General features: G+C 37.4%; 1 protein-coding gene across 1 annotated transcript; it reads left to right on the forward strand.

Annotated features, from left to right (window-relative positions):
- Nucleotides 1-736: 736 nt before the first annotated feature.
- LOC138883918 (uncharacterized) lies at nt 737-8,975 on the forward strand. Its single transcript, XM_070164638.1, has 8 exons — nt 737-1,224; nt 1,309-1,553; nt 7,161-7,477; nt 7,622-7,806; nt 7,851-8,218; nt 8,267-8,355; nt 8,459-8,539; nt 8,595-8,975. Exons 1-8 carry the CDS (start codon nt 737-739, stop codon nt 8,973-8,975), a joined length of 2,154 nt encoding a protein of 717 aa, XP_070020739.1.
- Nucleotides 8,976-12,413: the final 3,438 nt, after the last annotated feature.

Raw genomic sequence — 12,413 nt, forward strand, 5'->3', positions numbered from 1 at the left:
GGGAGCAGACCGCCAATTTTTTCAAGCCTTTCAGGTTCTTGAACTTTGGACTAAACATGCTACATTTATGGATGTGATGAGGCAGAATTGGGAAGCTGATTTCAGAGGGGATCCGTTTTTGATGTTCAAGAAGAAACTCAAGAGGGTGAAGACAACACTGTCAAAATGGAGCAGGGAAACATTTGGTGATATTTTCAAGAAGTTGGCTATTTTAGAAGACATTGTTAGGGTGAAAGCGATGTTATTTGAAGAAGAGCCTACAATTGAGAACATGATTGTGTTTCAAAAGGCTCAATCTGAATTGAAGAAATACTTGAGTATTGAGGAGCAGTATTGGAAGCAAAAGGTTGGGATGACTTGGTTTGCTGAAAGAGATAGGAATATAAGTTTCTTTCACAATCATGTCAATGGCAAAAGAAATAAATTGCAATTGAAGAGGATCAAAAGTGGAAGTGGGGTATGGATTGAAGACCAGGAGCAATTAGCTACAACTGCAGTAGACTTCTATCAAAAACAGTTCACAAATGAAGGTGATATATTTGACTTTTCCTTGATCAATATTGTACCTTTGATGGTCACTATGGAACAGAATTTGGAACTTAACAGTTTGCCAACAATTGAAGAGGTAAGGACATGAGTTTTTGAGCTTAGTGGGGAGAGTGCTAGTGGTCCAGATGGATTCACTGGCCTGTTTTATCAAACATGTTGGGATGTTATTGATGCTGATATACACAACATGGTGCTACACTTCTATGGAGGAGCTGCACTGCCTAAATCCATCACTCACACCAATCTAGTGTTGCTGCCTAAGAAACCTATAGTTGAGACCTTTTCTGACTTAAGACCTATTAGCTTGAGAAACTTCATTAACAAGGTCTTGTCTACGGTGTTACATGATAGATTGGAAAATTTTTTGCCTTCTCTAATATCTCCTAATCAACCCGGATTTGTGAAGGGTAGGAGTATATTTGAGAACATCTTATTGACTCAAGAAATTATCACTAACATAAGGTTAAGGGGAAAGCCAGCTAATGTAGTGATCAAGTTTGATATGGCTAAGGCCTATGATAGGGTTTCATGGAAGTACTTATTGCATGTACTAGGGAAGATAGGATTTTCTGAGCAGTTCATCAACATGGTGTGGAACTTGGTGTCAAATAACTGGTACTCAGTATTGGTGAATGGGCAGTCCTCAGGGTTCTTTAAGTCTACAAAGGGTGTGAAGTAAGGGGATCCTCTATCACCAGCATTGTTCATTCTGTCAGTTGAGGTACTTTCTAGGTCTTTGAATAAGCTATTTGAAGACAGGTCATTTGTGGGATTTGGAATGCCTAAGTGGTCTGATCCTTTAAACCACTTGGCATATGCTGATGATACTATAATCTTTGCTTCTGCTCATCCTCCATCCTTGAGCAAGATTATGGTAGTGTTGGGGAATTATGAGAAAATATCAGGCCAGATGATCAACAAAGATAAGAGTTCATACTACATGTATTCAAAGATTCCTAATGGATTGTGTCAGGCGGTTGGAGCTATTATAGGATTTGCAAGAGGTAAATTCCCCTTCACATATCTAGGGTATCCTATTTTCTACACTAGAAGTAGGAAGGAATATTATGAGGATCTTATCAAGAAAGTAAAGGCTAAATTGCATTCATGGAAAGGAAAGTTGTTGTCATTTGGAGGAAAGGCAACACTCATTTGTCACGACCCCAGTTCGCCCTCCATGAACTATTGTGACGGCACCTAGTCTCTACGACTAGGTAAGCCTAACAATTGCGGAAAAAGGGAAAACAACAAATAAAACTAATAAAAACTGCGGAATAAACATAATGAAGGTTTAAAATGTTGCTCGGCATATACAAACATAACTATCAACTGAACAACTTCCCAAAACCAGGAATCTCATGAAATCACAAGCTATTGAATAACGACAAGTGTCTAACTCCAAAATGTCTAAACAAAAGTAAATATATAAGGGCTATAAATATAAGAGAGAATGGAAAGGTACTCTAGAGAATCGCCTCGCCTCAAGGTTAGTAGGGATGAGTCGAAGAACCTGGATCTGCACAAAGGGAAAACATGTGCAGGAAAGGGCATGAGTACACCACAACGGTACCCAGTAAGTGTCAAGCCTAACCTCGGTCGATTAGTGACGAGGAAGGTCAGGGCCCTACCGGTCATATACAATAATATATAAGAAAAAAAAAAGTAGTATTAAAGTAACACAAGGTAATAAGAGTAGCAACAACTATAACAGAGACAAAATAATCACAGAAGAAATACAGCTCAACATAGAGATAACAACCGGGGATCTCCCTGGATACCGTCCTATAGTCCCCAAATGTAAATATCCAGTGGATCTCCCGGGTGTCATCCCTTAGTCCTTCTCATAGTGTGGGGATCTACCGGAATCCCGATCCGTAGTCCCAAATGAAAATACCCAGTATTGGGGGAATCTACCGAGTGCAGTCTCGTAGTTCCAATATAAATGTGCAGGGGGATCTATCGGAGTACAAATCTGTAGTCCCAAAGTAAACATGCAGGAGGATCTCCCGAGATACCGTCCCATAGTCCCAAAGTAAACACACAGTAGCAACACGGAGAATATGCAGTTTAATCCAAATTTCATACCAAGGTAAAATAATTATTTCTAACCTAGCATGCTGCAAAGAATTCAAATAAAGTAGTTTGAGCAAGTAAAGCAATTAAGTCAATTATACATGCTTCCCTAAGCTAACAGTAGGCTTAAATTCCAAGTAGTATAAACAAGGAAGAAAACACAGTTATAGTTACTTATTGAAAATCGAATTTTCAACAATTAGCACATGTAAGATGCAAGTAGCACGTAAGATGCATCAGGATGGTCTTTTCATTTCGGGTACACCTGTCCTAGACAGACCCAACCCCTGTGTCGAGTTTCTAAAGTCAAATGCACATGATGCGAACAAACGTTCCTACTAGGGATCCGGCATGAGGCTGAGTTATTCTAGGTTCAAAACCTGGGTATGTATTCTAGACTGTGTACCTGAGCGGACAACTCGAGCCGAGGAGGGGGCTACGTACCGGGAACCAAAAGGCCATCCGGCTTAGTAACTTGTCCGAGCCTCTTTCTTATTTCAAGGTATGACACTAACAGAATAGGGAGTCTCGACCAGTGAGCACATCCCCGAAGATGAGAAGAGAAGGGTTTCATAGCAGTTTATATATAGTTCAGATAATATCAAAGCGGTAAAAGCCTCATTTAACACATTAGGCCCAAGCATGTAATAAAATCATATAACAGATAAAGCTAAATACAACAATTCATCTAAACTCGAATTCTGAACCCTGAACCAGAGATTCTGGGTTCGATCCCCAGCAGAGTCGCCAGAACTGTCACACCTCCTTTTTCACTACACCTCTGTAAGGGTATAAGGGAGTTTTTCCAATTTAAGTGACAATCGAAACGGGATTATTTCATTTAAAGATTCAGAGTCGCCACTTGGGAGATTTATGGTGTCCCAAGTCACCGGTTCCAATCCCGAATCGAGGAAAAGATTGACTCTGTTTAACAGTCCGCGAACCAGAAATCCGAGTAAGGAATTCTGTTAACCCGGGAGAAGGTGTTAGGCATTCCCGAGTTCCGTGGTTCTAGCAAGGTCGCTCAACTGTTATATTCGGCTTAATTATTTGATTTTAGTACATATTTTAGCCTATGGTGCAATTTTAACTCTTTAATCACTTTTATTCATTTTTAGGAAGATTGCAACGTTATTTAAAATATGTCTTGAACCACGTCACATAAATGCACCCGCAGTCCGCAACACATTTTATATAACATTGTTGAAATTTGGATTTGGGTCACATAAATGCACACCCAAGTTTAGGAATGTAATTTTTATTAGCGCGCCTAAAGAAACTACACACTTTCAACTTTGCGAGGGCCATGGAAAATTCAACCAGTGGCACACCTCGATTTCGAAAGGGTTAACATTAATTAAGTGAGGACCATGAGCTTAGAGTGTTTTATTATTTGAAATTGTTGTGATCGGGTTACATGAAATGCACACTCGAGCCCCTTTAATCTAATTTGACATAGTTCAGTTGACGAATAGCAACCCAATATCTATATTGCGACAAATCATGTTCAGCTATAACCAATTCGAGTGAACAATTAACATTAAGCTAGAATGAAATGAGTAGAGGATTGAAGATTGAACCTCAATATAGCCGAAAAATTGATTGTTTCACTATTTTGAATTAAAAAATATAACAAACCACGGATGGGAACTCGCATCGGCACCGGAAAGCTCGAAACTAAAACGACCTCAATCAAAAGATAAACTAAAACCTTCGGTCAAATCGATCCTTGATAATGACAAAGTGCTAATGCAGAGAATTTCGTCCACTCCTTTAGATTCTAACTTGTCAACCTTCTCAATAAACCTAGGCAGATTAACCAAAAATGGCTAAATCTATAAACTTAAACCATGTACAACCAACACAGCCTTTGTAATCACCAAACATTGCAGGAGTAATTCCAAAAGAAGCACATAATTTAGTACTTATCATTAAAATGTCTAGATTTGACAATTTAAATGTGGCTTGGTATTTTCGAGATCAGTAGTGGTCATTCTTGAGTCCCTTTTTGGAATTTATGTTTGTTAGTTTCCTTTGTGTTCTCCGTGTGTGTTTTTCGGCTAGCTGGTTTTGTTTTTAGATGAGGGGAGCGGCGGATCCTCTTTTTTAGTATAGGAATTTTTTTGGCTTAGCTAGGTCTAGGAAATGAAAACTTAAGGGTAGGGTTTCTATAATTGGGTATTTTATATAGAAGTAGGAAGGGATGATGACCATTGGATTAGAAGGAAATAGATGGCTAGGATTAAATCTTGCACTTAAATGGGCTAATGGGTTGGGAAGAATGGGCTAAGGTTAATTGGGTTGGACCATGTCTTTTTGTGTTTCAATTTTGGGCTAAGAAGACTACAAAAATTATTATTCAAAACCATAGCTAAATTCCTTTAATATAAGATAACTATACTACATGATGCAAAAACAAATTCTAATTAATTAAACTAAACTATATTAAAACATGAAACTACTATATATTTTTTGTATTTTTCAAGATTATATAAAGATAAAAATAAGGTACTATTTTTGTATTATTTTTTTACTTTATGAAAGGTACATAAAATAAAATATTTTTGTAATTTTCGTTTTCTTATAATAAAATAAAGTAAAAGAGTCAAATTAATTAAAATAGTTGTATTAGGCCTAAATTAGATATTTACATGCTAAAATATAAAAAATCTTGGGGAGGGTCAAAAATCACATGTCTACAAATTGCATAATGCAAATAAAACTTCAGGTAACTAATTCAACTAATTAATTCGAAGCTAATACGCAAAATTAGGAAAATCGCCCAAAAAACCTCCCGGGCCCATGTCTCGGAATCAGGGAGAATTTACAAATTCGGAATCCTCACACTCTCACGAGTTCATATATACAGAAACTACTCCAATCCGAGATCAAAATCTTGATCAAAACCCTAATATTAGGCCTAAGAACCTTTCCAAAATTTTCACCCCAAATTCGAATTTAAAAGATAAATTTAAGCATAGATTTGTGGAAATTAATCAAACCCGAGTAAGAATTACTTACCCAAAACACCCAGGTGAAAATCTCTCTCAAAATCGCCACGCCCGAGCTCCCAAATCAATTTCTAAGGTTTTGAGAGTAAACCCTCGATTTTGCCCTTTTTCTGACCAGTGAAACCGCATCTGCGGCTCTGGGACAGCACCTGCGGTCCCGCTTCTGCAAAGACCAAGTAGCACCTGCGACTTTTCATTAAATAGCAATTTCTGCACCTGTGACTCCCTTACCGCACCTGCGAGTTCGACTTGTCGCACCTGCGACTTCTGGAGCCTAGGCCAATTTCCGCTTCTGCAGTGCCGCACTTGCGGTCCCACACATGCAGGTGCGGTTATGACAGGTTCAGCCAACTTCAGATTTTTCCTAAGTCCAATTCAACTTCTGTTAAGCATCCGAAACTCACCCGAGGCCCCCGAGACCTCAACCAAACATGCCAACCAATTCTAAAACATCATTCAAACTTGTTCCAACCTTCGAAACGCTCAAAACAACATCAAAACACCAATTTAACATCAGTTTCAAGCCTAAGAACTCCAAAAACTCTCAAATTACGCTTTCGATCAAAACGTCTATCAAACCTTGTCCGAATAACTTGAAATTTTATACACACGTCAAATTCAACACTATGGAGCTACTCTAACTTTCAGAATTCCATTATGACCCCGATATCAAAATCTCACTATCAAACCGAAAACTTCAAAAATTCAACTTTCGACATTTCAAGCCTAAATAAGCTACGGGCCTCCGAAACACAATCCGAACATGCCCCTAAGTCCGAAATCATCCAATGGAGCTAGCGGAACCAATGAAATTCCATTCCGAGGCCGTCTTCACACTGCTCTGACTACGGTCCAAATTCTAAAACTTAAACTCTCATTTAGGGACTAAGTGTCCCAAAAGCTCTCCGAAACTCCAAAAAATTCCTCCTGGCAATTCACAATAGCAGAAACAAACACAAGGAATGCAGTTAATAGGGGATCAGGGCGTTAATTCTTAAAACGACCGGCCGGGTCGTTACATCATTACTAGTGTGTTGCAAAGTATGCCAGTCCACATGTTATCAGTCCTGCATCTACCAAAAAATGTCTTGGAGCATCTTCATAAGATTTTTGCTAGGTTCTTTTGGAGCACAAAGGAAGAAGGGAGAAGCAGACATTGGACCTCATGGTAAAATCTTTGCCTTCCTAAAGAGGAAGGGGGCCAAGGTTTTAGATCCTTACATGATGTGTCGAGGGCATTGTTTGCTAAACTATGGTGGAGGTTTAGGACCACAAAATATTTGTGGTCTAATTTCATGTGGAATAAGTATTACAAGAAGGAGATACCAACGGTGGTGCAGTTTAGAAGGGGGCCTAATGTTTGGAGACAAATGTCGAATGCTAAGGAAGAAGTAGAACATGAGATCCTATGAGAATTAAAGAGTGGAACAACTAATATTTGGCATGAAAATTGAACTGGATTGGGTGCACTTTATCACATATTACCTGAAGACTTTCCAATCAATAAAGATCTTTAGGATGTGGCAGAATTACGACAAGGTGAAACATGGGATGATCAGCTGCTAGATCAAACCTTCAATGAGGAAATTGCAGAACATATAAGGCTAAATGTGCATTATGAAGGCAGTGAGGGATACTGGGATAGGCCATACTGGATGCCAACTCCTTCAGGCAAGTTCACTATTAGCAGTGCTTGGAAAATATTGAGGCATAGGGCTGATCCTAATCAGGAATTCAAGTTAAAGTGGATTAAAGGCTTACCATTCAAGATATCCTTCTTTTTATGGAGATTATGGAGGAAGAAAATAGCCACTGATGAAATGTGGAGGAGGCAAGGGCAAATGGTGATGTCTTGGTGTTTGTGTTGTTAGCAGCCCCAAGAGGAATCTATTGAGCATATATTTATCATAAGTCCTACTGCCTCTAAAGTATAGAACTTGTTCATAGGGGCTTCTAGAATTACTGTGCCATTGATTCAATTGAAGCAGGTTATAAGGCATTGGTGGTATGCTCAATGTTGTCCAAAGCTAAAGCCATTGTTTCAAGCAGTACGAGCTATTATCACTTGGGAACTTTGGAAGAGAAGAAATGCAGGTAAACATGGGGTTTCAGTGTCCACAAATAGGGTGATTCATGAGATCAATAGGACATTTCATCAACTGGCAAGGGTGAGGTATGCTTGGATTCCTAATATAAACCTATATTGATCACTACAAGAGTAACATGGCAGCTTCCTTTTCATGGTTGGTACAAATGCAATACTGATGGAGCCTCAAAAGGAAATCCTGGTCCTAGCTCATTAGGATTTTGTGTGAGGAATGATGAAGGTGATGTGGTATATGCAAGGGCAGTAGGCCTGGGGGTGACAACTAATGTGGTGGCTGAAGCTAAGTCTATTCTTCAAGGATTGGAATACTATGTGGAGCATGATCTTCATCCTCTCATATTGGAGACTGATTCATTAGTAATGAAGAAAGGGATAGAAGGGGAATGGGATCCTCCTTGGGTAATTGCAAATAATGTGAATAAAATTATAGAGATGAAGGGCAACTTCAATGTGATCTTTCAACATGTGTTCAGAGAAGGTAACTCAGGGGCGGATTTTATTGCTAACATTGTTTTTTCTTTTGCAGGTACATTTGGATTTCACTCATTCTCTGAACTACCTAGTGCAGGGAGGAGGTTTATTAATTTAAAAAAGTCTCAAACACCTAACCTTAGGGTTAGAATAGCAAAGAGAAGAGCCCCAGACAGATGGTTTCATAGGATTGGAATCTGCACATACCTGCGTGTTTCTTTTATATCTCATTCTGTATGTTATTAAGGTACTTTCCAGTGGTATTAGCATGGTCAAATGCTCAGTTTGGGAGTGCTTTGATAGTGTACAGGACCAATGTGATAAGCAGGTATTAGATGGTGCAATTTTTTCGACTTCTGATATGTTCAAATGTTAAGTAAAAGGTTGAATCCATTATGTGGAATTTCTGGAGATTGTTGAATCATTTCTCAGTGGTATTAGCATGTCTTCATGCTCAATCTGAGGATGGTTTAGCAATGTTTAGAATGATTTCTACATTAAAGGTTCGGGAAGAGAAGGATCTGAGCTTACAAGAACATAAAATCACCCAGCTCCACATGCCTGGCGGGGCCAGGATAAAGCCTGATGATACTCTGGCATTACCCTACCGTCGCCAGCTTAAAGCCAGCCCTGGCCTGGCTTTTGCCTTGCAAATCCTGCTTAAAGCCAGCCCAGCCTGGCTTTTACCTTGCAAAGCCTGCTTAAATCCAGCCCCAGCCTGGCTTTTGCCTTGCAAAACCTGCCAAAAGCCAACTTCAAGATAGGTGTAGCCAGGCTCTTTTACATGATACTATTGATGATCGACCACATGATTTATACTTGGATAGAGTCAGTACACTGCCTATGGAGATCATATTGTAGCAACACTAATGATCGTAAAACTATGTTGGCTTCAATTCTGTGGTGGAGATATTTGGAATTCATTCTAGCCTATGGAGCGGACAATGTTGTAATAGCTAGTTCATTAGACTTTAGCTTTTCTATCTTTTTTTTTTTATTAGCTAGTAGCTTCATGCAACTTCTATTTTGATTTGGACATTTTGTAAGTTTTGGACCCATTTTGAGATTTTATTTATACATTAGCTACTTGGCAGCCCGCCTAGTGGTATAATTTGCTTAAATAAAAAAAGAAAAAAGAAAAAGAAGAAGATAACAAGTGGGAAACTCCTCCTTCAATTAGTATCCAGAATAAAGAGTGATTATCGTAGATTATTAAAAGGAAAAAAGAATTAATAGGAGACTTATTATTTAACGTTGCTTTTAATGAGAAGTCAAATTTTTGTAGGTTCAAAAGGAAAAAGCATAAGGGAATAACTAAATACAAATAAAGTGTTTCTTTTTTTGTTTTTTGAGAAGAATAAAATTGTCGTAGGTTAAGAAAAGGAAAAAAAAATATTAGGAGAATAAGTAAGAAATTTATTATTTAACATCCCTACTAAATAGAAGTCAAAATATCAGTAGGTTCAAAAGGAGTAAGAGAATCATCATATCATACTATATTATAATCATGAAGACTTTTGGATGAATCTATTTTACTAAAATAACCTTAAAAAATTAAATGACCAAAATAGCCTAATTGAAGTCATTCCTTTTAAAAAATAACGATTTTGACCATAGACAACAAAGCGCCTTCTTAGTTACTACTTATAAATTTTCTTAACTATTAGTCAGTAGTATTTTCAAATTTCAGTTTCATTTTTTCTCATCTTCCACACTAATAGTATTGCAAGCTATAAGTTTTCTTAATTATTATTTAGAAGCACAAATTAATTTATTTATTTTTAATTTTCCGCTAGGGAACTAAGCTTTTTAATTTTTTTTGAATTTTGGTGGTTCTCATCCAAGCAACCTCCACGAAAAAGCTCGAATGAGTGGCATGCTTCCATTTTCTTGGATCTAAACTACCGTATAATTTTGCAAAGTTCCTTCTGGATGTGAAAACATATAATCAGAATATAAGCTGATACATTCTTATTGGTTACTATGTATGAGAATGATGGATGATGAGGCATCGCTAAAAAATGTAAATTCTTTCCTTTTTAACTTCCCTCTTGCAAGCTGCATGTAAAAATTTATTAGTTTTCCTTTAATATTACAATATTCTTTTATTTGTGGGGGGAGGGGGGAGGGAGGGGCAAGGGTGCATTTTGTCTTATGATTTGTGATCTCTCTTTAAACTCTTCTTTTGAGGTTCTATATCACTGTTTCGAACTCGATCATGACTTATTAATTTTCTACATTTTTGCCTAATTCACTCAATTGGCTGCCTTAGTTTCTGTTGGTATTTCATGTCTTTATTATTGTTTTTCTTCGGTCGTTCAAATTTTATGTTACTTATCACACACATATTATAATACTATTATTTATTTTGACGTCTTTTGTGTTTGTCAATTTTTTCTAATTATTAAAAATTAAATTTGTAAATGAAAAGATTTTATTTATCCTGATATAATAGGATGTATATTTTTCAAGGAGAAAAAAAAATCAAACTGCCAACATCTAACACATGATTGTGTTATATTTCATAATACAATTGTGTTTTTGATATGTATGTGGTTGTAAAAAGATGGAGGTTACAATTTCTTAAAATGAAGGCAAAATATTTACGTAAAATATTTGTAACCATAGCCGACATTTAAATTATATGTTGTTTGCATATTTAAAAAAGTAATTATTGTATAATTGAAGTCGTTCTAATGTTATATTTGAAATTCACTGATAACAATTTTTCAGTATGATTGTGCCTTACAATGAAAATAAAATATCTGTTGAATAGGCTCATCATTCATTAGTGTAAGCTTGCATTATTTTTCTTTAATTTTTGTGCAATTCATCACTGTCACGATCCAAACTGGAGGGTCATGACTAGCACCCGGGCCGTATTTGCCAGCACCAACGTATATTTTATCTAACTTTCCTTATTATCTTTAAGGGCCGACAAGATCAATATAAATGGTAGACATGGATCATGAACAACCAACAATGAACGATAATGGCATGAACATACATAACATGGGACGACAAGACTATCAAGAAACTATATATAAGGTAAGAGCTACCACGCTACCATGAAAGACTATATAACAAAAATCAGCCGACAAGGCATTCAAAACCATACATGACTCGACACCTGTCTATGAGCCTCTAAAGGAACATAAGTGTTACAACATTTCCGGAACAGGGTCCCGACATACCCATAATGTCTATAACAAAAATGCATACCAAGACCACGTCAAGTCCGAAAAAAGGATCTCGCCAATAACCGCTGAACTGGGCAGCTTACTGTGGTGGGGGAGCTGCGTCTACCCATCTATTAGACATGCAGCGGCCACAAATAAAAAGGACGTCAGTACGAATAAAGTACTGAGTATGTAAGGCAGGAAAGCATAAGTAAAAATAGTAATGTAAAATAGGGATAGAGAATATATAACCTGTAACAACTAGGTACCTTTGAGGGCTACTGACATGAAATGTATGATACATACATATATATACATAAACTTTTAAAATATACGTCTCTATAGGCATCATCATCATCATATCGTACCCGACTGTAATAGGCTCGGTAAAACGTACCCATCTATCATAAGGCTTGGTAGAATCGTACCCGGTACGTGAAGTTCGGTAAAATCCAACTGATCAATGATTGCACAATAGGTGTTGTACCAAGCCTACTATAGTACGACTCGATAGAGTAAAATAGGTACATATATATAATGCATGTTGGACTCATTGGAATCACATTCCGAGCCTTTCGGTGTGACATTAGGTCGGCAACCTCTATACACGTTATTAGGAATAACTCTTCATTATGAATCTTGTAAGAATCAATAAGTACCAACAATATTGATAACATAAGAATAAGAGATGCAACATCAACATCAATCGTTCCATAAGAAGAGAAATAATGTAGGTACTGCTAGATTCTAAGAATGGAGTATTTTTGGAAGCTCATTCATTACATTATGTACAATCAGAGTCGTGCAAAATAAGGGAAGGGATAGCCTCACATACCTTGTATATATTTCCCAACCTCAAGCCATGCAGATGTCACGACTCCTTAGTCTACAATAAGAGAAATGACACTATCGTTATCGTTTAAGCGTCGTAACTATGTATCGGCCACAACCTATTTTACGATGAAACAGACAGCACCTCCCTTATTTATATGACTTCCCACAAGTCAAAACAATCACCAAACG

This window comes from Nicotiana sylvestris, chromosome 12 (assembly GCF_000393655.2).
Source record: "Nicotiana sylvestris chromosome 12, ASM39365v2, whole genome shotgun sequence".
In the NCBI taxonomy this organism is placed as follows: Eukaryota; Viridiplantae; Streptophyta; class Magnoliopsida; order Solanales; family Solanaceae; genus Nicotiana; species Nicotiana sylvestris.

Bases quoted from the DNA above. Each gene is read 5' to 3' on its own strand.
- LOC138883918 (XM_070164638.1), top strand. From the start codon at position 737: ATGGTGCTACACTTCTATGGAGGAGCTGCACTGCCTAAATCCATCACT. The intron at 7,478-7,621 runs GTGATGTCTTGG...CAATTGAAGCAG, and splicing joins GGAGGAGGCAAGGGCAAATG to GTTATAAGGCATTGGTGGTA. The intron at 8,219-8,266 runs GTAACTCAGGGG...TTTCTTTTGCAG, and splicing joins TCAACATGTGTTCAGAGAAG to GTACATTTGGATTTCACTCA.